General features: G+C 42.1%; 8 protein-coding genes and 1 long non-coding RNA gene across 14 annotated transcripts; 6 read left to right on the top strand and 3 right to left on the bottom strand.

Annotated features, from left to right (window-relative positions):
- Positions 1-573: 573 nt before the first annotated feature.
- LOC131109624 (mucin-2-like) lies at positions 574-3,521 on the top strand. The gene is made up of 2 exons (XM_058061825.1): positions 574-734; positions 943-3,521. Exon 2 carries the CDS (start codon positions 949-951, stop codon positions 2,089-2,091), a length of 1,143 nt encoding a protein of 380 aa, XP_057917808.1. The 5' UTR covers positions 574-734; positions 943-948; the 3' UTR covers positions 2,092-3,521.
- Positions 3,522-4,013: 492 nt separating this feature from the next.
- On the top strand, positions 4,014-6,730 carry tmem119b (transmembrane protein 119b). The gene is made up of 2 exons (XM_058064810.1): positions 4,014-4,164; positions 5,329-6,730. Exon 2 carries the CDS (start codon positions 5,343-5,345, stop codon positions 6,111-6,113), a length of 771 nt encoding a protein of 256 aa, XP_057920793.1. The 5' UTR covers positions 4,014-4,164; positions 5,329-5,342; the 3' UTR covers positions 6,114-6,730.
- A 508-nt stretch (positions 6,731-7,238) lies between these two features.
- LOC131119931 (iron-sulfur cluster assembly scaffold protein IscU-like) lies at positions 7,239-9,622 on the bottom strand. Its single transcript, XM_058064811.1, has 5 exons — positions 9,408-9,622; positions 8,471-8,584; positions 7,777-7,887; positions 7,615-7,693; positions 7,239-7,542 (listed from the first exon to the last, which is right to left on the bottom strand). The coding sequence occupies exons 1-5, from the start codon at positions 9,510-9,512 to the stop codon at positions 7,448-7,450; spliced, it is 504 nt and encodes a 167-aa protein (XP_057920794.1). The 5' UTR covers positions 9,513-9,622; the 3' UTR covers positions 7,239-7,447.
- On the top strand, positions 9,347-11,934 carry LOC131119926 (chemerin-like receptor 1). Its single transcript, XM_058064805.1, has 2 exons — positions 9,347-9,648; positions 10,246-11,934. Exon 2 carries the CDS (start codon positions 10,259-10,261, stop codon positions 11,267-11,269), a length of 1,011 nt encoding a protein of 336 aa, XP_057920788.1. The 5' UTR covers positions 9,347-9,648; positions 10,246-10,258; the 3' UTR covers positions 11,270-11,934.
- Positions 11,935-12,094: 160 nt separating this feature from the next.
- Positions 12,095-14,443, top strand: rnf185 (ring finger protein 185). Its single transcript, XM_058064817.1, has 6 exons — positions 12,095-12,711; positions 12,979-12,997; positions 13,063-13,175; positions 13,294-13,348; positions 13,662-13,779; positions 13,843-14,443. Exons 1-6 carry the CDS (start codon positions 12,530-12,532, stop codon positions 13,938-13,940), a joined length of 585 nt encoding a protein of 194 aa, XP_057920800.1. The 5' UTR covers positions 12,095-12,529; the 3' UTR covers positions 13,941-14,443.
- Positions 14,255-17,698, bottom strand: LOC131119929 (transcription factor Adf-1-like). The gene is made up of 2 exons (XM_058064809.1): positions 16,435-17,698; positions 14,255-15,496 (listed from the first exon to the last, which is right to left on the bottom strand). The coding sequence occupies exons 1-2, from the start codon at positions 16,562-16,564 to the stop codon at positions 14,844-14,846; spliced, it is 783 nt and encodes a 260-aa protein (XP_057920792.1). The 5' UTR covers positions 16,565-17,698; the 3' UTR covers positions 14,255-14,843.
- LOC131119934 (homeobox protein goosecoid-2) lies at positions 16,128-20,235 on the top strand. Of its 6 annotated transcripts, none has more exons than XM_058064821.1 (4): positions 16,128-16,203; positions 19,038-19,290; positions 19,488-19,735; positions 20,085-20,235. In XM_058064821.1, exons 2-4 carry the CDS (start codon positions 19,083-19,085, stop codon positions 20,160-20,162), a joined length of 534 nt encoding a protein of 177 aa, XP_057920804.1. In that variant the 5' UTR covers positions 16,128-16,203; positions 19,038-19,082; the 3' UTR covers positions 20,163-20,235. The 6 variants fall into 6 exon arrangements, with proteins under 6 accessions (XP_057920804.1, XP_057920802.1, XP_057920803.1 ...); XM_058064819.1 differs by having other exon boundaries at positions 16,159-16,317; XM_058064820.1 differs by having other exon boundaries at positions 16,159-16,528.
- On the bottom strand, positions 17,747-21,298 carry LOC131119935 (uncharacterized). Its single transcript, XR_009126615.1, has 4 exons — positions 21,170-21,298; positions 19,474-19,653; positions 19,337-19,389; positions 17,747-19,264 (listed from the first exon to the last, which is right to left on the bottom strand). It is a non-coding gene; the product is annotated as an uncharacterized LOC131119935 (long non-coding RNA).
- On the top strand, positions 20,589-23,541 carry ess2 (ess-2 splicing factor homolog). Its single transcript, XM_058064804.1, has 10 exons — positions 20,589-20,998; positions 21,188-21,356; positions 21,435-21,518; positions 21,587-21,759; positions 21,860-21,977; positions 22,144-22,277; positions 22,344-22,446; positions 22,530-22,639; positions 22,708-22,823; positions 22,924-23,541. The coding sequence occupies exons 1-10, from the start codon at positions 20,852-20,854 to the stop codon at positions 23,201-23,203; spliced, it is 1,434 nt and encodes a 477-aa protein (XP_057920787.1). The 5' UTR covers positions 20,589-20,851; the 3' UTR covers positions 23,204-23,541.
- Positions 23,542-23,942: the final 401 nt, after the last annotated feature.

The raw sequence follows: 23,942 nt of genomic DNA, 5'->3' as shown, positions 1-23,942 counted from the left end.
AATAAAAAAGAAAAAGCATAAAAAAAACAGCGAATCAGCGAAAGATAGAGTGAGGGCAACCACTAAAGCACTAAACTTTAATTTAATTTTTTCCAGGTTTTTTTGTATGATTTTATTTTAGAATGTGCTGCTAGCCAATAAAAATAATAACCCCCTGGTTGCACCATACAATATTTATACTATAGTGTGCAATATAATACAAATATATATTTGTAATAAATACATATGTTTTATATTGTAATTTAAATTGATAATATTGTATTAATGTCTGTGTGAAGCTGTAATTACTTTATATAAATATGTGCAATTATAAATATATGTGTAATTATAATTGCAGGCACTTAATACACTCAAAGCATTTCTAATTGCATTGTGACATTGGTTTATGGCTGTTATTTGTATTAAATGTAACATAACGATTCCAAAATAAGTGTATATAAGTGCGGTAAACAAAGTTGTGGTGGTGTACTAGTTTAGAGTCAGATGCATGGTTGGATAATGAATGACATGCATCTCATTTGCAGAACTTACAGCTTCCGTCTTTGCACAAGTCCACTTTTTGCAGCTTTGTTGTTCCTCGGTAACACGCCAGAAACACACTTGACTTCCTTTTTGCAAAGTTTCCTGTCTCGTTGTTGGCGTGTGTCACCTTCAGCGCGTGGTGGTACATCCTTGTCCTCGAGACTGACATGACTTAAACGCAACTTTTTCTTCGTGCTTCTCCAGCAGACAAGGTAAGAAGCGAGTTCTTTTCTCCCCAAATGAAGACAGTGTTCGCTGTCATGTCATGTTGAGGGACAAGTCGGACATTGAAAATGTCGCAAAGGGTGTGGCGGAAAGAGCATTTCATCACACACAAAAAGATGTTCCTCCTGCTTTTTTTTTAAATCTGTCCTTTGGCTTTGCAACCAATTGCTTATGTTGTTCTTTCACATTTTCCAGCCAGTCATGATGCTCCTCAGCTTGAAGACCTTCTGGGTTTTGCTGTGGGGACTGGCTTCAGTAGCAGGTGCATTGACAACTATGGACACAGAAAAACTACGTGTTCCCAAGCAGGAAGCTTCAACTCTACCCGCAGACCTCTTTGTAGACGACGAGCCCGCCACAAGAAGAGCTGATGGTTTGATGGTGACGTCTACGCTCACAGTGATGGCAAAGTTACGTCCGACTTTCAGCGACTCTCCAGAAACTGCTGATAGAACATCTCACGACGGGACTACTGAAGGTACAAAACCTACAGAAGGTCAGCAACCATTTACATCTTCTCCAGCAACCATGACCATCAGTGAGATGGAAAGAAATTCCACTCCAGTCTTCATCCAGCACCACAGCGGTCCTGGAACAACTGGAAGAACATCTGCTGAGCTGACCTCCACGCTACAGACTACTGAACCATTAATGTCAGTCTCTAGCTCTATGCGCTCATTCCAAAACCTCAGCAGTCCTGCAAGTTTTGGAACAACCGGAAGAACCTCTCTTGGTCCATCAATCTCCAGCTCCATCTCTTCAGGCTCAACCCAAAACCTTAACAGAACAACTGAAAGAATGTCTACTGCATCAGATTCTCCTGAACCATCAACATCCAGCTCCATCACCGAATCATCTGCTTCAAGCCCGTCAAATAGCGGACTAACCTCCAAGCCTCAGCCTCCATCTAGGTTCTTCAGTTCCTCATCTTCCACCAGAATCCCAGCAACCACAAGATCTCCACCATCTTCCCCACCACCTTGCGTCCCCGTCAAACCCAGTGAGGAGGACCAGCTCTGCTCCACCCGTAGCGTAGTCAAACCCTGCCTCATCGCCATCGCTTTTCTAGCAGCACTAGCCACCATCTTCATGGTGTCCACCATCGTCCTCTGCACCAAGCTGTCCACCAGGACGTACCATGTGGAGAGAGCCAAAGAAGAAGAAACGGAGATGATGTTCATGTCTGCGCTTCTACCGGAGAGGAACTACGCCAGCTTGAGACAGCGCAGCCCGGCGGTGACTAACGGTGTCCTCGTCCTCCACGGTGTGGGGGACAGCGATGAGGACGTTAGCGATAATCTCACACTCAGCAGCTTCCTGCCAGAAAGTGACCGTTTTGTGTAGAAGGGACCTCAAACAGAGACCTCTTTGACGGAGGTGAAACTTCACAAGCCCGCACTCACCCTGCTCTAGGCGCACCATCACTTCATCACACAACGATCTATTCATGGAAGCTTCACCACTCGGTGGAATATTTACAGCAATCCTATCATTTCACTAGCATTTTTGCAGTAGTTCCTTCAAAACAGCAGAGCTCTCCTGTTACATATAGAGGATCTTTGATGGGATTTACTTTTTCCAGTATGTCCTTCAAAACAAATTGCATTCCTGTCACAAAGAGGATCTTTGATTAGTGTTTTTGCAGTAGGTGCTTAAAAATAAGAGAGGACTCCTGTCACGTAGAGGATCTTTGATGTCCATTTTTTGGTAGGTCCTTCAAAACAAAAAGTGTTCCTGTCCCGTGGAGGATTTTTGATTTGCGTTTTTTGCAGTAGGTCCTTAAAAACAGCAGAGCATTGTTATATAAAGGATCTTTGACTCGTGTTTTTGTCATAGGAGAGCGCTGCTGTCATGTAAAGGATCTTTGGTGGTTTTTGTGTCCTTAAATACAGCAAAAGATCTTTGACTAGACTTTTTGCGGTAAGTCCTTAAAACACCAGTCATCTTCTATCAAATAGACGATCTTTGACTTGTTTTTTTTGCAGTCGGTCCTTAAAAACAGCAATTTTCCTGTTATAGAGAGGATCTTTTGACTCATTATTGCAGTAGGTTCTTAAAACAGAATCAGATCATCTTTAGTCAGTTTAAATTTTTTTCATTTTACAGTTTCACAATTTCTCAGATTTTCCCCTAAAAAAGTCTAAAAATAGAGCAAGAATGTGCATTATTTCCATTCCTATTCGAATAGAATTGTCCTAATAAATGTGTTCTCTGTGTGCAGTCCGTCAGTTCCCTTATTTGTGCTGCATAGACGCCTTCTCATATTCACTTCCCTCTAAAGAAAACAGACCTGAATTCTTAATAGCCGCATGCAGCCATGTTTTTTCTTTCATAGACAGGGTCCAGACAGACAGAAGTAAGACCTGGACCACATAGGAGCACGAGATCCCTTGATGATGACCATATAAAGCACCACTTGTCTCCACTGATTACAAACACAACACTCTGTCTCCCTAAAGTGGACACATACGGCGTGTGAGTTTAGCAGCTGTAGAAAATAAGCCATCATTGTTTCCAACATGAACAACACCCCCCCCCCCCCTTGCTCTTTTTTTCCACCCCCATTTCTGCAGGCTGTCCACACAGGAAACATTAACCTCTTCCTGCATTAGTTGGCCGCTAACACACGCCACCGCTGTCTGACCTGACCCGCACTAAGTCATTGAGGGGATGATGGGGGGTGGGAATGAAGGGGGCTAAGAGGTCACAGGGAAGGTTGGTTTTTGGATTTTACTCACTAACGACCACAAATTAGCTTAACAGTCAACATATAATAGAAAACAGCATTCATGTTAATGTTATAGTAAAAAGTTACAATGTATGTGTCAAAAATACATAAATTAAAAAACTATATTCTATTATCTATTCATTTGTCTTCTCTGTATTTATTATGTATACTTATATATTATAATAAATATTTGACCAACCAAATAATGTTCAAATAAAATAAATCTAATGTTACTCACAGCCCAGGTAAGTGGACTGATATATTGATATGATATACTGTGATCGACAAAACAAACAGCATTATAGTTGAATTTGTTATCATTTCAAGCACTCACATGTATGATAATTTGTTGTGAAGTCTTCTATTAACTTTGGCGGACACACAAGGGCAGGATGGAGATGTCCCTGGTTCCTCTCAGCACATTGTAAACTCCTCGCTAACAAGAACAATCTGTGTGCAGGCCATAGAGGAAGGGGGGAAACTGGAGGGGAGCGGGGAGGAGTAAAGTGGAGATGAAGGAGGGATTTCTCCCCTCGTGGTTTTTAAACACCGTCTGTCTGCACCATTCCAAGCCAGGTTCTTGGAAAAGCGCAGATGTAGAGCGGGTATACGGACGACTGGCATACGTTCAGACGTGCAGTTCCAATAGAGGAGCTTCATTGGGAATTCCTCTCCTTAACCGCTGGATGGTGAGTGTTTTGATATGTCACACGGCGCCTATCACAAAAAATGCTGATGGAAAAGATGCACCTGTGAATGCATCGTGATGCCTTCAAGGGAGCAGCATCCGGTGTGAGGAACTTTCATTGTGTTTAAAAGTGATGGTTTGCATTTGTATGTGTCACATTGCACAGGCCACGTGTGTGTGGCTGTAAAGAGTGGCTGAATTTGGGGTAAAAAAAAAAAAGGAAGCTCCGCCCCCTTTTCCGTATAAAGTTACATGTGAACCGGCTTGCACGCAGATGGAGTAGAAATAACAAATATAGTGGCACATTTATTCATAATATTATATTTCTGCATGTAGGCTGTTTTGTAGCACTTTTAGCTTCAATTGTTATTAAAATTATTTTGTGACATATAAATGTATATAGGCGGCACGGCGGTCGAGTGGTTAGCGCACAGACCTCACAGCGAGGAGACCAGGGTTCAATTCCACCCTCGGCCATCTCTGTGTGGAGTTTGCATGTTCTCCCCGTGCATGCGTGGGTTTTCTCCGGGTACTCCGGTTTCCTCCCACATTCCAAAAACATGCTAGGTTAATTGGCCACTCCAAATTGTCCATAGGTATGAATGTGAGTGTGAATGGTTGTTTGTCTATATGTGCCTTGTGATTGGCTGGCCACCAGTCCAGGGTGTACCCCGCCTCTCGCCCGAAGACAGCTGGGATAGGCTCCAGCACCCCCCGCGACCCTCGTGAGGAAAAAGCGGTAGAAAATGAATGAATGAATGAATAAATGTATATATAGATGTGTTTATGTCAGTATTTTTTCTATCTTTATAAATATATATACAGTACATAGATTTCTACATCATTATAAAGATATAGCCATTAAACTGTATATATGCGGTATGTGTGTGTACAGTATATATATTAGAATACGTATCATTGAAATTGAAATATTTGCAATGTGGCCTCTATTTTAATTGACCAAGCTCCTAAAAATGGTTCCTTACCCTGATGAAGGTTGGTTAGTATAAGTGCAGTGTGACGAGATGCTTGTTAAGAACCACGGAGGCGATGTCATGACATCATGGGGCATCATTGCTTTCTTGCCCATGATGTCGCCTTTGAGATTCATGTAATGAAAGTAGAATATTTGCATATTTAAATCAGATGAAATGATTGTTTTCAGACCGTGGAGGTGAAATGAAGCTCCTTCATGTGATCACCGTCTCTGCCGTCTACATCAGCAGTGGTCTAGCATCGCCGCTAACCTCATACAGCTCGGCTGAGGGCAGCACGGACTTGGAGGACCTCTATGTCACCTTCTCTGTTCCCACTAAAAGCGCCTCATCGGATTATTACCAGACGACATCTACTGGCCCCGCCCATCAGGAAGAAGAGTACCTGAGAAAGGTGGTGGACTTCCTGGAGGACAACATGCTCCTCATTCTCGTCTTAGCCTCGCTCCTTTTTCTCATCTTCCTTGTTGCGTGCGGGGCGATCGTCTTGAGTCGGCGGCGTAGGGTCAACGCCTACTACCCGTCCTCCTTCCCGTCCAAAATGTACGTGGACCAAATGGACAAGACCGGAGGCGCTCGAGTCTTTCATGAGCTGCCAGAGAAGGCGGCGCCGCGACAGGAGATCCAGCCAGTGGACTCTCATCTGCAGCTTCAAGCAGACATTATGAAGGCCGCCAAGAATCTGAGATCGCCAACAAAAACTGGGGAGGTGGCCAGCATTCCTCAGGACAAACCAGACGGAGACGTGATCCTGGATGAGAAGGAGCCGCCAAGTCCTGCTGAGGAAAAGGAGACATGTGAAGCAGCTGCAGCAGCGGGAGTGAACTTGACTTCCTCTGTGGGACAGGAAGACAAGTCCCAGGTGTCGGTGAGGAGTCTGAGGCCTGCTTCTTTGCATCTTCACAATGACTCAGCAACATTGCAACTCATTGCAGGAGAGAAAACTGCATTCTAAGGACTGGTAAACAAACTTTTCTACAGATGGACTTTACCCCCTCTTTTATCTGATGAAGACTTTGCGGACAGCTTGGGGAAGAACAGTAGTAAACCAGGAGACCCTCACGAATGGTCTACAATACCCCACAGGAGTGGAAGTAGCGGTAAAGGGCGTCTATTATCACTTTCTGTAGGTGAAATGTCCCCATACTACCCATACTGTAAAACAAGGGTCTCAAACACGCGGCCCGGACACTAGTTTGAGGCCCCCGCCTTGATATGAAAGTGCGGCCCGTGCAAGTTTGATATGGATGCTGTATGGTATCATGTACCCAGAAAAAATTATTACGTTTGATTAATGTTCATGTTAAAGGTTAAATAACTGTTAATAGTTATCCTCCCTATCCGTGTGGAAGTGGTAAGTTTTGGGCTTTTTTACGTTTAAAGGAAATAACTTGGAGGCTACCGTTTAGGTCGCTAGATCTCTAGTTTGCGAGTTAGCATGTGTCTCAAGACCCTGCAGTTGCGCAATATGTTGTAAATAAAAAAAGTATAAATGTGACTATAGTCGTGTTTTGTCATGTCTACAGGGCTCTAATAATGCTTTGTTAATTTTAATCTGAAAAAAATAATTTGTCTACCCACCAACTATATGTTGTTTCTCAAGTTTTTATTATTTGCCGTTTTATTATTATTATTATATTTATTTATTACTGATTGATTGATTTTCTTTATTCTTCATTTGTTTATTTATTTTTCATCTTATTTTGTGCAGAAAAATAAAAATTAAGATATTTGAGAACAGTGGAATGTTTTATCAGCGCTTTTATTGTAGAAAATCGGAACCAAAGCACTGAAAAAGTTTGTATATTTTTCTGCTTTTTAATAAATGCGTTTTTTGGGTTTTTTTTTTGGAAAACCTGATGTGGCCCAGTCTCACCCAGACCCTAGCTCCAGTGGCCCCCAAGTAAATTGAGTTTGAGGCCCCTGCTGTAAAATGTGCTTAGAGTGGACATTGGCATTCTATAAACAGTTCATGCAGTAGACACCTTTAACTGTATTGTTGGCCAACATCTATTCTAATCTATAGTCCATTGTTCATAATAGGAGACTTTTAATAAATCATGAGTGCATTTCATAAGTATATATTTCAGGGCAGTTTTATTGAAGACTTTCTAAGTGCTTCATGTTCATGTTCATAATGGCAACTCTACTTTACAAGCTTACATTGTGCGTCTGCGTGACAGGCTAAACACTAAACATACACTGGTATTAATAGTGTGACTTAGCGTAGGGTAGGCATCATCAATACCGCAGGACGTGATGCAGCACTGCTACTTCACAGCAAGCCATTTAATTGCTGACCGCCGTGACTGCCCCCTGCTGGTCGTCATGCTGCTTGAGGCGGTAGTCAGCCAGGGCGGCCTTGATGGCGTCCTCAGCGAGCACTGGAACGGGGGGGACAAAAAATTCAACAACCTCGATAATAAACATAAATCATATTGTAACAATAAACTTACTGGAGCAGTGAAGTTTGACAGGTGGAAGACTGAGCTCTTTGGCGATGTCGACGTTCTTTATCATCAGGGCCTCATCCACCTGGAAACAAAGAAAAGTACACATTGACTACAAGAACATTCCAGTCTACTGCAAAAAAAAATGTGAGAATGTCTTTGACTCACAGATTTACCCTTCACCCACTCGGTGGCCAAAGAGCTGGAGGCGATGGCGGAACCACAGCCGAATGTTTTGAACCTTGCATCCACGATCTTCCCCTCGTCGTCTACCTCAATCTAGTGGACATAAGGTGGTCACTTTTAGATCACTTTAAGCCATAAAAACAGAGCATGGAGAAATTTTAACACATGCACACAACACAGTTTAGTTGCAAATGTGAAGATTGTATATAGTTCATAATGTTATGTGTGTAAATAAATTGTTATTTAATGTATAATAGCCATTTTTGTATTGTTTGTGTTGTGGCATAGTTGTTTAAATATTTGAGCTCAGTCACAAAAGCAAAAGATTTGTCACATGAAATGTATCAAAAAGCTGGGTTTTTTTTCCATTTTCTTGTTGGGAAATTATATTTTTCTGAAACTTACCTACTGCAGATTACTAAAAAACAAAAAAAAAAAGGTAGAAAGTAACTTTTTTTGGTAGGTTCCATGTGCATATAGCCCCTAGACTACAATCGGTCAATATCGTCAAAAACAGACGTACTGAAGGGGTCCCATAGGCAGTATATGATACTGTATAATAAAATACTGTGTTTGAAAATTAGTCGTTTTTACTGGCCGTTCACGGCTAGTCTCAGACTGTAACTCCTCCTAATAGCGGGACTCTAAAATATAGTATATTCATAGTGTGACAAACCTGCAGCTTCATTACATCTCCGCAGGCGGGAGCCCCCACCAAACCGGTACCGACCTTCTTGGAGTGTTTGTCCAAGGAGCCCACGTTCCTCGGGTTCTCATAATGGTCCACCACCTTAAATACAGGAGTAAAAGAAATCACACAGTGAAATCTCTGTTGCTATTTGTTGAATCCATATGTTTAGTTGCTTTCTGTGTTCCAGCTACATAAGAAAGGGGCTTGCTGGTCATCATTATACAAATGCGTGTTTTCAGCCTTGCGCAAGAGACAATGAATTAAATAGATTAGCACAGGATTTCATTGTTTGTCATAGCAACTGCTGCTTCCGGTCACCTTACTCTCCTTTCTGCTAAGTCACTCTGACCAATGCAATATTATATCACGACATATTATTATTAATAGGAAAAAAGTATATATACATTTTTGGGGGAATGAGTTGTACCTTTTAGCTAGTTTAGAAATTTACAGCATATACAGTATTCTGTTTAAGGTGACTGTAGGTGCTTGTAATTATGTTGTTTTAAAAAAGTAGCTTTTAAATCACTTAAGACATTTATATTTGAACCAAAAGGTAACACTTTAGTGACAAGCATTCAGAGACTTGTGCGTGCATGTTACAACAGACTAAAGGCCTCTGGTGAGTTCAAGCAGTATCTCGAATAAATAATAATGACATGTATGTAATAATAATTGCTATTGTTGATAAGCTCTTCGGGTTTAGTCGTTTCGCTTTCGCTTTCTATATTTTGACCTACAAGAAAGCAGCTGTTTTGTGTAAACGATGTAAATAGACGTTTTTAAGTCAAAATACAAAGACAGCAACTTTATTTACAAAACAAGGTCAGCTAATGTGACACTTGTTACGGTTACCTCGCGGTCTAGCTAACTTCAACAGCGTCGACATGAAAAAAAAAACAACCATAAAACGCTGGTTTACCTTCTTGTGGTAGCAGCACTGGGAGAAGAACTCCGGAACAGAAAGCCTCCTTGTGAGCAAAGTTAGAGGACTTATTAAGCATTTCTTGGTCACAGCAGCCGCCATCGTGGTGTTGGATGGAATAATAACAGTAGTAAAGTGGAGTGACGCAGTTATAAAGAGGAAGAGCGGCTCGAGACGAGCTGGAGACACTACGTCACAGCAAAGGGGGCGTTGCCACAGTCTACTGCGCATGTCGGGGGTTTGTATACGTTTCATATCATTATGTAGTCTCATCTCATGAGCTAATGAACACAATATTTCTTAGTTTCTTTCTTTCATTTCTTTTTGGAATAAATTAACACAATGGAACAAATAATAGAATTTACGATGTAAATGTTATTCAGTGTTTCTGATTGTGTTTACTGCACACTACGTAATTGATTAACTAAGTTGAAAACAGGCCACCTGAGACCCTCATCATTTCGCTATGCCGTTATTTTTGTTACAATTCTCACAAAAATATTTTAAAATGCCACAATTGTGCAATTTATAAAATAAATTAATGAATTATGATAAATTACATGAAAAAAGCTAAATTCTAAAAACTTCTTCCAAGTTTCCATTTCATAGTGAACGTCTCCAAATTCAGAGTGTCACTTAACTTTGTGAAGAACTGCCCAGGAAGCAAAAAGTGGGAAGTTGCACAGTTACATGGGAGTCAGCACTAAATGCATTTTAAAGTCAGGATTGCTTCTTATCGCACCCAGACCCCAACACTGAGTATTTTTGTTTTGATGAACTGTTATGATCATGTTTTGTGTGTAATATTCACCAACTTTGTGTGTGAATATTCCAGGATACTGTTCAAGATGAGTGTGGATTATATAGAGTACGAAGATTACACCGCCAACAACGAGACGGAGACAAACTTCACCTCCTTTGGAACACTGCACGTCAGCAGTCCTCAGTCGTCTTTGACTTCTCTTCTGGTGGCTTTCAACATTATCATATGCACCGTCGGCCTGGCGGGAAACTCACTGGTGATCTGGATCTGCGGATGGAAAATGAAAAGAACTGTCATCACTACTTGGTACATCAGCCTGGCCATCTCCAACCTGCTGTTTTGCGTCTTTCTGCCCCTGGAGGTGATCTACATGATGACCTCGCATTGGCCCTTTGGACTGGTGCTGTGTAAGCTCACGTCCGCCACTCTGTTTCTCAACATGTACAGCAGCGTGTTTCTTTTGGTTCTGATCAGCGCCGATCGATGCATAGTGGCGTGCTTTCCCGTGTGGTCGCGTAATCACCGCACGGTACAGAGGGCCTCTGTGGTCGTCGTCCTCACGTGGTTCCTTTCAGCGCTCCTCACCTTGCCATCGCTGATCTACAGGCGTACCACCCCGTATGGAGCCGCCACACAGTGCGTCACGCGTTACGCAGATGTACCCGTACACAAGGCGGTGGTGCTGACTCGCTTCACCTGCGGGTTCCTTATCCCTTTTGTTGCAATTGTGCTGTGCAGCTCGGTGCTCGGCGCAAAGTTGAGAGGCATGAGCATCAAGTCAACCAAGCCCTACAAGATCATGGCAGCGCTCATCCTGTGTTTTTTTGTGTGCTGGGTTCCCTATAACACATTTGTCCTCCTGGAGGTATACTTGAAGACCCTCAGCTTGGAGAGTCTTCACACTGGGATGAAGGTAGGGGTGACTCTGGCAGCGGCCAACAGCTTCATATCTCCAATTCTCTACATCTTCATTGGGAATGACTTCAGTCAAATCTTGAGGCACTCGCTGACACAGAGGTTGGAGTCGGTAATGGCGGAAGATTTTCGTACCGGAGGCCTCAGTTACTCGCAGGCTCAGTCGACACAAGCTGTTTGATTGGACACAAAAAAAAACACGTCATTCATTGGATGATGTTGTGTTTCATGGTATGATTGTGTTTCAGTTATTTTGAACATGCATAATTGTTACATTGGAATATGTCACTACGATGTTACAATTCACAATTCCAAGAAGCAAATCTTATGAATTCTACTCCATCTTCGTTTAACATCACTTGCTAATATATTTGTATGACAATGTGTTACAATAGACTTCAGGTTTGTAAATCAATATAAGTACTAATTATTTACAATATTTCTCATTCTGACAAAAATGTCACATGGGCACTAGGCTTGGGATGATAATAAATTAATGAATTAATACCACAATAAATTAACTTGATAATTTTGCTGGCCTCTATATATTGCCATGTTCATCCATGTCTGTTTTCTTCGTCTCTCGGCTCTAAACAGGCAGAAAGAAAGTTCACAAGATTTCAGCACCTTCCGTGTGGGATGGGCTGGTCAAACCTGTTCAAAAACTGCCCACCTCACATCCCCCTTTAGTTTCTTTGAGCTACTGAAGACAAACCTCAATTTAAATACTACGGACCATTTTCTCTATTGCCACAAATTTCCAAAATCATTAACAAGCTATTGAACAAACAGGTTAGACAATTTTATAAATAAAAATCAATTACTCACAGACAGCCGATATATCTAATATGATAGCACTAAAATCATACAAAATCACCAACACTACAGACCGCAGTGCGCAGCCGCAGTATTTCCGGTTCAAACAAAAAGCATCTGATTTTATTAATCACAATCTCTTAATCAACAAATCATCCTACCACTGGGAGGCGGTGTGACGTCTGTGTCTGTTATTGCCATTCATCCGAATAAGAAGATTAAAGCCAACTCTCCAGCTGTGTGACGAAACCTGCTCCTCCAGCAGCGGTACTTCCTCGGCTTGCCACAACAACCTCAGACTTTCGGTCAAGGGCGACAACAAACGGATAGCAATCTAAAAGGCGTCTTTTGAATGCTTTCCGCGTTTTAACCTTATTAGAACATCAGCCGTGTCAACTCAGAGCCTTGCTAGCTTTGCTAGCGTTAGCTTCACAACAGGAAGCTACCTAACACTTCTTAGGTGTTGATTTTGCTTCTTTTTCCTCAAGCCAACTTATGACAAAGTCATCTTTTTGGGTTTGAATAAACTCAATTCTGCCGGTGGCCGCATGTGTGGGTTTTGAAGAAATTGGATGTCGCCTTTTGTATCTACCTTTTAAATTTTGTCGACTGGAGCTATATTTAAATGGCCACCGCGGCACCCACTCCTCCGACGGCTGCCTCCACCGGAGCTACCGAGAACGCTAGTCACGGATCCAGCAGCTCGAACGCGGCCGACGGAGGCAACCAGGACAGCACTTTTGAGTGTAACATTTGTCTGGACACCGCCAAGGATGCTGTGATCAGCCTGTGTGGACACCTCTTCTGGTAGGAACTGTGTTTAATTGTGTTCTGAACTGGCTACACAGCCTTGAACCAAACTTTATTTAAAAAAAAAAACATTACAAAGATTGGCCTTGAATGAAAAAAAAGCTTGTGTCACATTACTGGTGACGTTTCACACAATCAATTCCTTTTTCTGTATACCTTACATAAACAAATGTAAATATGTATTGCAATGTCAACTAAAATACACCATTGAAATAATGAGATAATGTCTTTTCCGTACCATCTTCAATTCCCTGCCCTCATCAGCTGGCCTTGTTTGCACCAGGTAAGCTCAACATTTTACAGTACTAATCAGTGATATTGTGTATAATACATCTTGTGTATTTGAAGTGGTTAGAGACGCGACCCAGCAGACAAGTGTGTCCAGTTTGCAAAGCCGGCATAAGCAGGGATAAGGTCATCCCCTTATATGGGCGAGGAAGTACGGGTCAGCAGGACCCCAGGTAGGGAAACTTGTCAAGTGTTTCACAATTCCATGTGTCGTTGAATCAGTTTTGCTTCAAACTGAAATACTGTGGGGTCAAAATGTGTTCTAAAGCTAAATCTTGTCTTTTCTTGTAGAGAAAAAACACCCCCACGACCACAGGGACAAAGGCCTGAGCCAGAAAATCGAGGTGTAAGTAGCACTCCCTCAATGTCTCCGTTACATCCATGTTTCCACACATGACAGAGCAACATGATGAAAGCATTACATGCAATGATGCAGGTGGCCCCCGCAAGCAAACACTGCTTTATTCATTACAGCCAAGATGGCGTCCCATTGGGATCTATTAGTAGGGCCCCACTGAGAGTGTACACAAGTCCCATAAGTGGTTGCATCACATGACACGAACAGCGTGTAACTCCTTATGTGAGACATGAACGCTGGATTTGCTAGCACTAATCATGGCAGACACTGTGAGAGCCTTATTTGTTGATGATGTCCACAGGGTTTCCAGGGATTCGGTTTTGGAGACGGAGGTTTTCAGATGTCCTTTGGAATCGGTGCCTTTCCCTTTGGTATTTTTGCCACAGCATTTAACATAAACGATGGCAGACCTCCTCCAGGTATTCACACTTCACTATTTTTGCTCAATGGCCATTGTGTAATACAGACTTTTGCCAATACAGCTGCCCCGGGGACACCACAGCACATGGACGAACAGTTCCTGTCTCGACTCTTCCTCCTAGTGGCAGTGGTTATCATGTTTTGGCTCCTCATAGCATGAACACTCGTAAGGAGTCCCTCAAAAGGATTTCACAGACAATACTGCCCCCCCCTCCCTCTCTTCATAGAAAGACACCTGCAATTGAGATTGATTTTAAATGAAATGGCTTTATGTTAATCTCAGCCATCAAAATGAATACACACAAGAAATTCCTTGTGTGTTGATGGATGCGTTATGATTTGACAAAGTTGTATTATTATTGTTATAATAATAATAATTGTGGAATGGTCCATCCAGTGAATGCCTAAAATGTACCGGAATCTTGAAACCAAACCTGTTTTATGCAGGGAAAAAAATGGAGTTCAGCCATAAGCCACACATCACTGTTGTAATGAATGAAGAATCTTAACTTTTTCTTTGAGCCATTAATATTTACAGCACATACATTGATTCAACTATTGGGTCTTGTTTCTTCTTCAGATGCAATTTAAAAAAATTAAACCTGTTGATTATAAGTCACTTTAATTTGAAGTGCAGAAAAAATTAAACCTATCTGGAGATGCTTTTTTTTGTTGAGCTTTAATCTGTCAGATTGTACGACTGATCCTGTGTTTATCGGGAAATAATATATAATTAATATTGTGCAAACATTTCTCCTCGGGCTTATTAAATGGCTACTTTCTGTGCTTTATAAGGCCCTATTTGGCTAATGTTAGGTTGTCGTGATACATGGTATCTATTACGTTAGGGTTATGTAAAAACTGGGAAAAGTAGACAATAGAGCTTCTTGGAGATGGACTGGACAAACACAGGTCATTAGCATTAAAGCTGCAGACACACATAATTGCGTGTTCCAAGTACTAGGGCTTACGAAAAGCGCTTTTAAACTCAATTCCAACATCAAGATAAGACAAACTTTCAGTACACGACTGTGGGACGTTTGACAAAAATAGAAGTCCTGGCTCAGTTTCGTGTTTCCGAATGTTTTTTCTCATGACATTCCATCTGTTCTATGTTGAACTCAGCCTCGTACATGACCTGCTGGATCTTCATTTTGGTCTCGCATCTCTTCTGAGGAGCCAGTCTCTTAAGCGCCGGGACGAAGCTCAAAAGGAATAGTTCGTCCTCGTCCTGAGGCCTGCTGGGAAATGACTGGTTGCTTTCTGTCACCACCCATTTAGTCGGGGATGTCGCGTTCGGCAGATGGTCTTTTACCAGCATTCGTTTACGTGCAATTTTGCCCGTTAGAGGAGTCTGGGGCATGTTGGCCGTTAAGGTGTCAGGAGAGGGGAGCTGCGTGACGAGCCCCGTGAGGGACTTGGTGTCAGCTTGACCTCCGGCGGTTTTTGTGATGGGTGGCGTCTTGGCCTTCTCTGAGGGCATTGTTTCATCTTCCATGCTACCAGAGTCATGCTCGCCATTGTCGTCGTCGCCGCCGCCGCACATATCTGCCACACTCGTCCTCGATCCGGTAAACGGAGCAATGAAGTTCAGGAGTTGTCTGTACTTCCATTTGCTTTGGCCCAGCTCTCCTTGCTTCTTGTTGCGCATCTCCAGGCGGACTTCCTTTAAGTAGCGGTCTCGCAAGTTCTTCCATTTCCTTTTGCACTCGTCCACTAGAAAGGGAACATTTGCAGAAGGTCACATCTTGAAGTGACAGAAGCAAACCGGAGTGCAGTACTTCCATGCAACCAGCAGAGGTGCTGTTGATTCCCTCTAACCTTTTATTTTAAGGTCCCTCTGGGGCTGCATTCAAACTTGATATCTATTACTATTACTCATTTTCATTTTTAGGGTTATTATAGGGAACATTTTTCTCATTGTCTTATACCTTTTTTGCAATTGGAGTTTTCTTAATTGCATTGTTAGATTAAGATACAGGCTGCAAATTGACACCGAGACCACATTTTGGACACCCCTGAATCCGATGTACCATTATAACAATCACTGGCCATAACGTCAGGTTAAAAATAATCGCCCATCCGAGGACACACTACAACACAATTTCATCTTATTGTGCAGTTGTACCTAATGGATTATCCACTAGGTTATATGAAATCAAGTTTCCTATATGATGCATAGATTGAGACTCAATTAACGCAAACTTCTTCCATTTTGTCCTGTCGTGGAGCACATGGCTGACTGCATTAAACGACACACAAACAAGCATTTGAACGCAACACAGTGCTCTACTTCTGTGACGTTGTTCTTCTCCATAGGGATCTATATATGAGAGTCAATGTTGCGGTTCTTCAGGACTCCCGAGTCTAAACGAAGCGGCTCAACGCCCACCTCTACGCCGAGAATGTCGTCATCTCACGCCGTAAGCTCTAAGCTAGCGGTATACAGCGGCCTGCGGAGGGCGAGCGGCGGCTGCTACCGCTAGCACGTCGCCGCGCCGCTTCACAGTCGGCTGTAACAACTTTCCAAATGTTTGGTAAATACGTTTCATTTCCACATACCGGTAGACATTCCTTGGTTTATGGCATTAAATCGTTCCCACCGAGCCAAATATAACTGTGAGTAAAAGTTACGAAAATATCTAAATACTTACCCGGGACGCCCACTGAGATGCTGATGTTCCTCCAGGCGTTCGTACGACTTTCCGTGTGGCGGTAGTTAGCCAAAGTGACGTTGTACAGCTCCGGGTAAGTAAACACAGCCAATATTAACTTGTCGTCCATTTTAGTCGTTATGTTGTCGTGCTGCCGTTCTTAACATGTGAGCGGACCTCGAAGCGGCAGACTTCTCCCGCCTTTTCCGCCCGCACGTCACTGCTGCCGCCCGTGCGCTGTGTCGCGTTCGTGTTGTTTGCAATGACCGACTATAGCCACCAGAGGGCGCAGGACACTGCTCACCACCATCTACTATTATGCGACTGGTAATATATGACGCTTTGAAGTTAACTATATTCTTGTTAATTGTGTTTTTTCTGTTAATAATTTGACTTTATTCTTCTAATATTTCGCATTTATTCTTGTAAAGTTGGACTGTTTTCTTGATCAATCCCATTTTTTTTGTTAAAATGGTCCCTGATTTACACTTTGGATTTTGCATTATTCTACTGTATACAACACATGCATGAAAATGGGAGTTTTCTTGTTTATGTTTAGATGCAACATTTTTAAAGGAAAAATCATACTAGACAAAAGACAGCTGCCTCTCCGTCTTTTGCTTGATCAAAAAAAAAAAGTCTTTTAATAACATTTTTTAAAAGTGTCTTTTACCATCCTGATCCCCTATAATGAAATGTGAACAGTTTGAGCTCACGTGAAGGTGCAACAATAGCCGGCTATTGAGTGGCACAATGACTGCAGATAGCTATCTGCCATGCTCCATACAAACTATACTAACACCGCTAAAGCCCTGCAGTGAAATAGGATGAGATGGTGTTTATTGTTATCTCTTCCCAAAAAGCCCTTATAAGAGGAGCTTAAGACAGATTGTGGAAATCCATTAATTCTCTGGTTTGAAGAAGAATAAAGAAAAGGTATAGCCTTGTATGAAATGACAGGATTTGGAATTGATCCTGTAATGCAGTGGTGTCCAAATGTTTTCCATTGAGGGCCGCGTATAGAAAAATGGAAGAAAGTGGATTGACACATTAAATTAATACTTCATTAATCAATCCACTGTGGGTGCTAATATGCTAATCTATGAAATAAAACCACCAAATGCCAGCCTTGTGCATTGTAAACCCGGATAAGTTGAATTTACTTCAAAATTTAGAGGAAACTGGTTGCCCTAAAAATTGAAGTAATGAAATGATAACTTGAGTGAGTACTAATGAAAGAAGGTACTGAACTTGGTATTTTAAGTACAATGCACTAAAAGCCAAGTTCATTTAAATTAAAATAATTCCCAAACAGGGCTGCGTGGTGATCTAGTGGTTAGCGCACAGACCTCACAGCTAGGAGACCCAAGTTCAATCTCACCCTCGGCCATCTCTGTGTGGAGTTTGCATGTTCTCCCCGTGCATGCGTGGGTTTTCTCCGGGTACTCCGGTTTCCTCCCACATTCCAAAAACATGCTAGGTTAATTGGCCACTCCAAATTGTCCATAGGTATGAATGTGAGTGTGAATGGTTGTTACTTCTCGTCACCAATTTTGTAAAAGAGACAGCTGTCATGACAGGACACAGAAAACAGTCTCAAGAATGTTAGCATACAAATAAGTCAGTTCATCCAAAACCTGGTTTTTGGATGAACTTCTCTTAGGTACTTTGACCAGATTCTAGATAGAAGTTAGCCCACTTTACTAGAACCAGTGGTCACCGGTTTAGCTTCGTAACACACCTCATACGTACAAGAGATCCGTGTTAACGACTGAGAGACATGGTCTCTATATATAGGTAGAAAGTGTTTCTTACTTGAAGTGTAATGAAATTGTACAGAAATCTGAAAGATGCATAAACCCCTCCGCAATGCAACCGATAGACCCAAGGATGCAGAGCTTGGACACACTCCTGTTGCCTGGCAACACCTTGCCTTCCTGGCAAAACCAAAACGGTCTAGTTTGCCAAACACGCAGGGGTGTCCAAAGTGTGGCGCATCTGTGTAACGTGGCTCATTGCAGAAATAAAATAAACTAAAACCCAACAACTTGGGAAAAAAATTTAGCCAAAAGGCTTCATGTGACTAGAAAAGTTAAAATGTTGATACTAATAGCTGATATGACAGACGACAAATTGCCTGTAAGAAAATAAATGTCACAAATGAATAAATGGTAGAATGTGTTGCAGGCCAATAAGAAAACAAGCAATGGCACACAAATGGCCCCCGGGCTGCACTTTCAACACCGCTACAGTAATGGCTTCATTGTCCATCTTACATATTCTACACATGATTTGTTATAACAGATGAGTGACATTATTAGTCTGTCTTTAAATCCAGCCTCCTAATACCAAGCAATCCCCTTTTCTCTCTCTCTCTAAACCCCCCACACTAACAATAAGGATCCACATCTCATTTTATGCAGCCCAAAATCTGATTTCTCTGGGAGAAAAGGAACGAGGCGAGATTAACCCAATCTGCTGCACAGCCTAACCTCCTCACAAAACTGGCCAGATTAGCCGAGAATTAACTTTCTAGCATTTTATGTGTCCGAGAGGGGATTATACTCCCAACTATTTATTTACCCTCCTCTCACACCTTGCAGGGGTCTCTATGAGGGGGAGACACAGCGATGAGATAGGCTGAGGACATGGACGCTCTCATGAGACTGGAGAGACAAAAGTTTCCTTTCAGCATTGAAGACATCCTGAGAAAATACCCTGACACTTGCGAAAATTTTGGAGGCGCCGGAGTCAAAGATGAGATGAGGAGCTCTTCGTGTGTCCATCAGACGTGTTTGTGTTGTTGCTGCTGCTGCTGCTGCTGCTCACGCTGTGGAGACATAGTGCACCATGAAGGTAAGACCTGATTTGTTTATATCACTAAAAAAGCATCTGTGACAACCATTTTTGCAGCACTTCCTTAAAAACAGCAGCGTTCCTGACATCAGAGTGTGCCTGTCGTATGGAGAATCTTTGTCAAGCATTTTGCAGAGGATACCCCCCCCGCCCCCCCAACCTCAGATTATCATATCCCTGCACCTCTGCCCTTCCAGCAGCATCTTGTCGCTATGAATGGACCGGAACAACAGCTCACTCGGATCCGAGCAAGCTAGGAGAGGTTCACATAGAAGACACCGCATCGCCCGTTCAAGCACAGAGGAGAACGAGGCGACACCGCACCATCTTCACGGAGGAGCAGCTGGACGCGCTGGAGGACCTCTTCCTGCAGAATCAGTACCCTGATGTCAACACACGGGAGAAACTAGCACAGCGCACTCACTTGAGAGAGGAAAGGGTTGAGGTAAATTGCGTATTTGTTTTACAAATAATTTTTGCTTTGAGTGTGTCATGAAAAGGTATATAGTTAGGTCATTTAATTTAGTGTGTAGTATGTGTGTAGTGTGTAGCCAGTACGTTGGTAAAACCTCACTTCCTCTACCTTAAGAGCTGCACTGAACATTTGGCTGCTGGACTTTTAGCCGAGCAGTCAGCGCTATGACCTCTCATCATGAATGTCCTGCATTCGAGTCCAGTTGTGGACCGCGTAAAGCAGGCGGGTTACATGTACTTATTGTGTTCAGAACACAGTAACTGTATTTTGTTTTCTATTAGTAAAGAAAACTAAAGCAATTATGTATTTCTGTCTGTAGGTTTGGTTTAAAAACCGAAGAGCCAAGTGGAGGCGCCAGAGAAGACTCTCATTTAATGTGGGAAATGTACAAAATTAAATTTGTATGCATCCTGTGTAGTGAAATCATTTTAAATGTTTAGTACCATTCAAACTGTTTGATTGTATGGGTGAGTCAAATTAAAGTTGTTAATTGTTACATGTCAAATCATAAAATGTTTTGTACAACCTGTCAGGAACATGTGTTCTTGTGTGAACTACTAAAGAGGAATATCATGTTTTCATGTATGTAAAATGGTTAGATGGTACCGTATATAAAAGTGCTGTGAAGCATTCAAAGGCATCATACATCAATGCAATAATACCAATATTTCACCACTGTGTCTAAACCCAAACTCTACATTAATCTCAGCCTACAGAAAGTAACAAGAGAAATTATTTAATTTGCAAATTTCGCTGTACATTACAAAGGCCGATGCACATAAATTAAAACAGTTACATTATTGACCTGTAGAGGGCGGTCACGTGCCTTTCGCGTGTATTTCTCAAGAAGAATAAGAAGACGTGACGTAATCGATCCCTTGCGTTGTGTTTACTGTTCTAATCTGAGCTGCTTGTTGAAGACTCCAAATGGCGACGTCCGCTTTCTACATTTAGCTAAAAACGGATACAAAAAACACTCAAAGGACATTTTGAGTGCACTTTTGTAAGATTACATTTGTGTTTCCACTGAGTCAAAGGCATAGACAGTTCGACGTTAGCCGTTAGCTTAAGCAGCTTTGGGCCACAATGGACGGCAGCGCCAGTGTGAGGAAAGCCCTGTCTGGGACCCTCGTCCCCGCAGCCGTCACCACCGTCGCCCTGAGACAAGAGCCTAAAGAGACGGACGCTGAGAAGCCCCAGAGAAAGGTTCTCATCGAAGAGGATTACATTGAGGTATCGTAACATCAGAACTGTGGTACTTAAAGGCGACCAAAGGGGTGGTGCTAATACCGGGAAGCTATCGACATTGTAATAAGTGTTTACTTCCGTAGCACTAGCTTAGGGTGAAACGTACTTGTTTTGAGTTATATTAGATATTGTAAGTCATTTGTTATGTTTATATACTTGCCATTTTGTTAATAGAGCTTGGAGAAGATCATCCAGAGGGATTTCTTCCCAGATGTAACAAAACTGCAGGCCCAGAAAGACTATCTTGATGCGGAGGAAACTGGAGACCTGGAGAGGATGAGAGAGATATCCATCAGATATGGAAATTCTTTGGCGAAAAACACACCACGCTCCGCTGCACCCTGTGCGTAATGTTACGTTATACGTCATTTATGTAATATTACATTTTATCCCATGTTGATCTTTGGTTTTGGTGCTGTAGACGTGACCCCAGCTAGCTTTGAGACACCAGTGGGCCGCACAGGATCTCCATCCATCTCTCAGACCAGTAGAGGTGTTGATAGTGGTGAGTCACTCATTTTATATACATATTTTGCAGTCTTATTCTTATTCTTCTGTCTGTGTTGTGATCAGAAAGCTGTACAGGTGAGAAGAGAGAAGAAAATGAGCTGCCCTCTCTGGATCGCTTCCTTGCCAAAAACACCAGCGAGGATAATGCGTCATTTGAACAGATAATGGTCCTGGCGGAAGATAAGGAGAAGATGAAGCATTATTGGTTGTATGAGGCTGAAGCAGAATTTCAAGAGGTAAAATAAGAGCTATAAATGCATTCATTTAACTGTGTTTAGCATAATTTTTTTTCTGTAATAATAAAATGACTATTTTCTGATGTTTTTCTCCTCCCAGCGTCATGAGCAGAACCTGGCCTTACCACCGACAGAGAAGGCCGCTCTTGAGTGTGTCAAAGCCGGGCTCGAGACTTGGGAATATACAGCAAAGAACGCCTTGATGTATTATCCAGAAGGTAGGAGGATGGCAATGAGCTTGATAAATTAAACATTATAGCGGTTCCTCATTTGTAATTCGTTCCAAAGGGTTCAGTAACATTACGTTTCCAATGGATTGATCATTTTTATTTGTGATGATGACCTTTTTATTTAAAAAATAATCTCTTTTCTCTGCAAAATTAGGTGTAAAAGATGATGACGCCCTCTTTAAGAAACCACGTGAGGTGGTTCACAAGAACACACGTTTTAGCGGAGATCCGTTCAGCAAAGCTCTGAATAAAAGCCAGATTCAGCAAGCGGCAGCACTCAATGCTCAGGTAAGCTATGAGAAAATTGTTGTTTTAAGAAAGTTACAAGGCTGATGTTGGTGTGTGTGCGGGCAGTTCAAGCAGGGTAAAGTTGGTCCAGACGGGAAAGAGCTGATCCCACACGACTCTCCTACAGTGAATGGATACGGCTTTGAAAGAACACCCTCCCCTGCACCCGGTGAGTCTCCTAATCCACTGCAGGCTTTGCGACACTTTAAAAAAGACTATTTCATAACGCTGTCAACTTTTTGTCCTTTTTAGGCGTAGCTGAGTCACCTCTGATGACTTGGGGTGAAATTGAGAGCACGCCGTTTCGCTTGGACGGGTCCGACACACCGTATGTGGAAAGGAACCACGGTCCATCATTTAAGGTATAAACTTCTGGAATGTAAGCATTGAAAATAGAGATTTATATTGTTATGTTTTTTTTTTTTTAAAGATTCCAGAACCAGGGAGAAGAGAGCGACTGGGTTTAAAGATGGCAAACGAAGCGGCGGCCAAAAATCGTGCCAAAAAGCAAGAGGCGTTGCGAAAGGTCACAGAGAACTTAGCCAGGTAAACACATTGAATCTTCTGAATCCATAATTCAGTGTATAAATGGTCGTACGTAAGTAGTGAACACATTTTAACAGAATTTTGACCTCTTGTATTACAGTCTAACACCGAAGGGTCTGAGCCCAGCGCTTACCCCTGCCCTGCAGAGGCTGGTCAACCGGACATCCAGCAAGTACACAGACAAAGCCCTAAGAGCCAGCTACACGCCGTCGCCCTCGCACAGAATTGCTGGCTGCAAGTCGCCGTTCGGCGGTCCGGCCACTCCCTCTGGGACACCCACGCCAGACAAAGCCAAGACACCAAGCACACAGGACCTTTCATCACTCACGGACAATCTGTTGCAGCTTCCAAAGAGACGGAAAGCGTCAGACTTTTTCTAAAATGACACATTTTCTACGCTTGGACTATTAAAAAAAAAACATAATTCTGACATTTTTTGGGATGCGTTTTAGTGTAGGGAGGTTCATTACTTTGCAGCAAGAGTGGAAGTCATCTATTTATTTGTTTCTTTTTTTTTTTTTACCAGCAAGGTTATGATTATGTCTGAGACTCACCCATACAACATTACATAGTGATATTTACTCTGTCAGGAGAAATACAGTACCTACATGTTTCTCTCGTATGTAAATGTTTATTTGTGCCAAATGTTGTCTTTTTTTGGACAAAATGTAACAGATGTCTCAAGAAAATATACATTCTATTTTTCAAAATTGCCTTCTCCAAAGTCAATTTCATTTTTTGACGAAAAAAAACACAATTTTGCTTAATGTGCATATGTTGCTCAGAAACAATACATATTGTCTACATTTGCTGTATAAAGGTGATAGAAATGCTAGAATTATGTTTGATCCTCAACCGGCGGTACTGGTGCCACTTGTGGTACGTGGGAACACCGAAGATTACATTAAATAATCATACATATTAAGCAAAGATTTACTGAAATTTAACTTTGCATACTTTATCGGTTAACTCTACTCAAACTACATTTACTACTGTTCATACAATAATCAGTTTTATTGCTAAAGTTGCGTTTTTACAAGTCACTACTGAGGTGAGGTGGGATATTTTGTGCCACCGCTCCCCTGCCGGCGTGCAGTAATACAATTTTTGGATGTATTT

Source organism: Doryrhamphus excisus, chromosome 2, assembly GCF_030265055.1.
Source record: "Doryrhamphus excisus isolate RoL2022-K1 chromosome 2, RoL_Dexc_1.0, whole genome shotgun sequence".
NCBI lineage: Eukaryota > Metazoa > Chordata > Actinopteri > Syngnathiformes > Syngnathidae > Doryrhamphus > Doryrhamphus excisus.
This window is presented reverse-complemented; position numbering and strand designations above follow the sequence as displayed.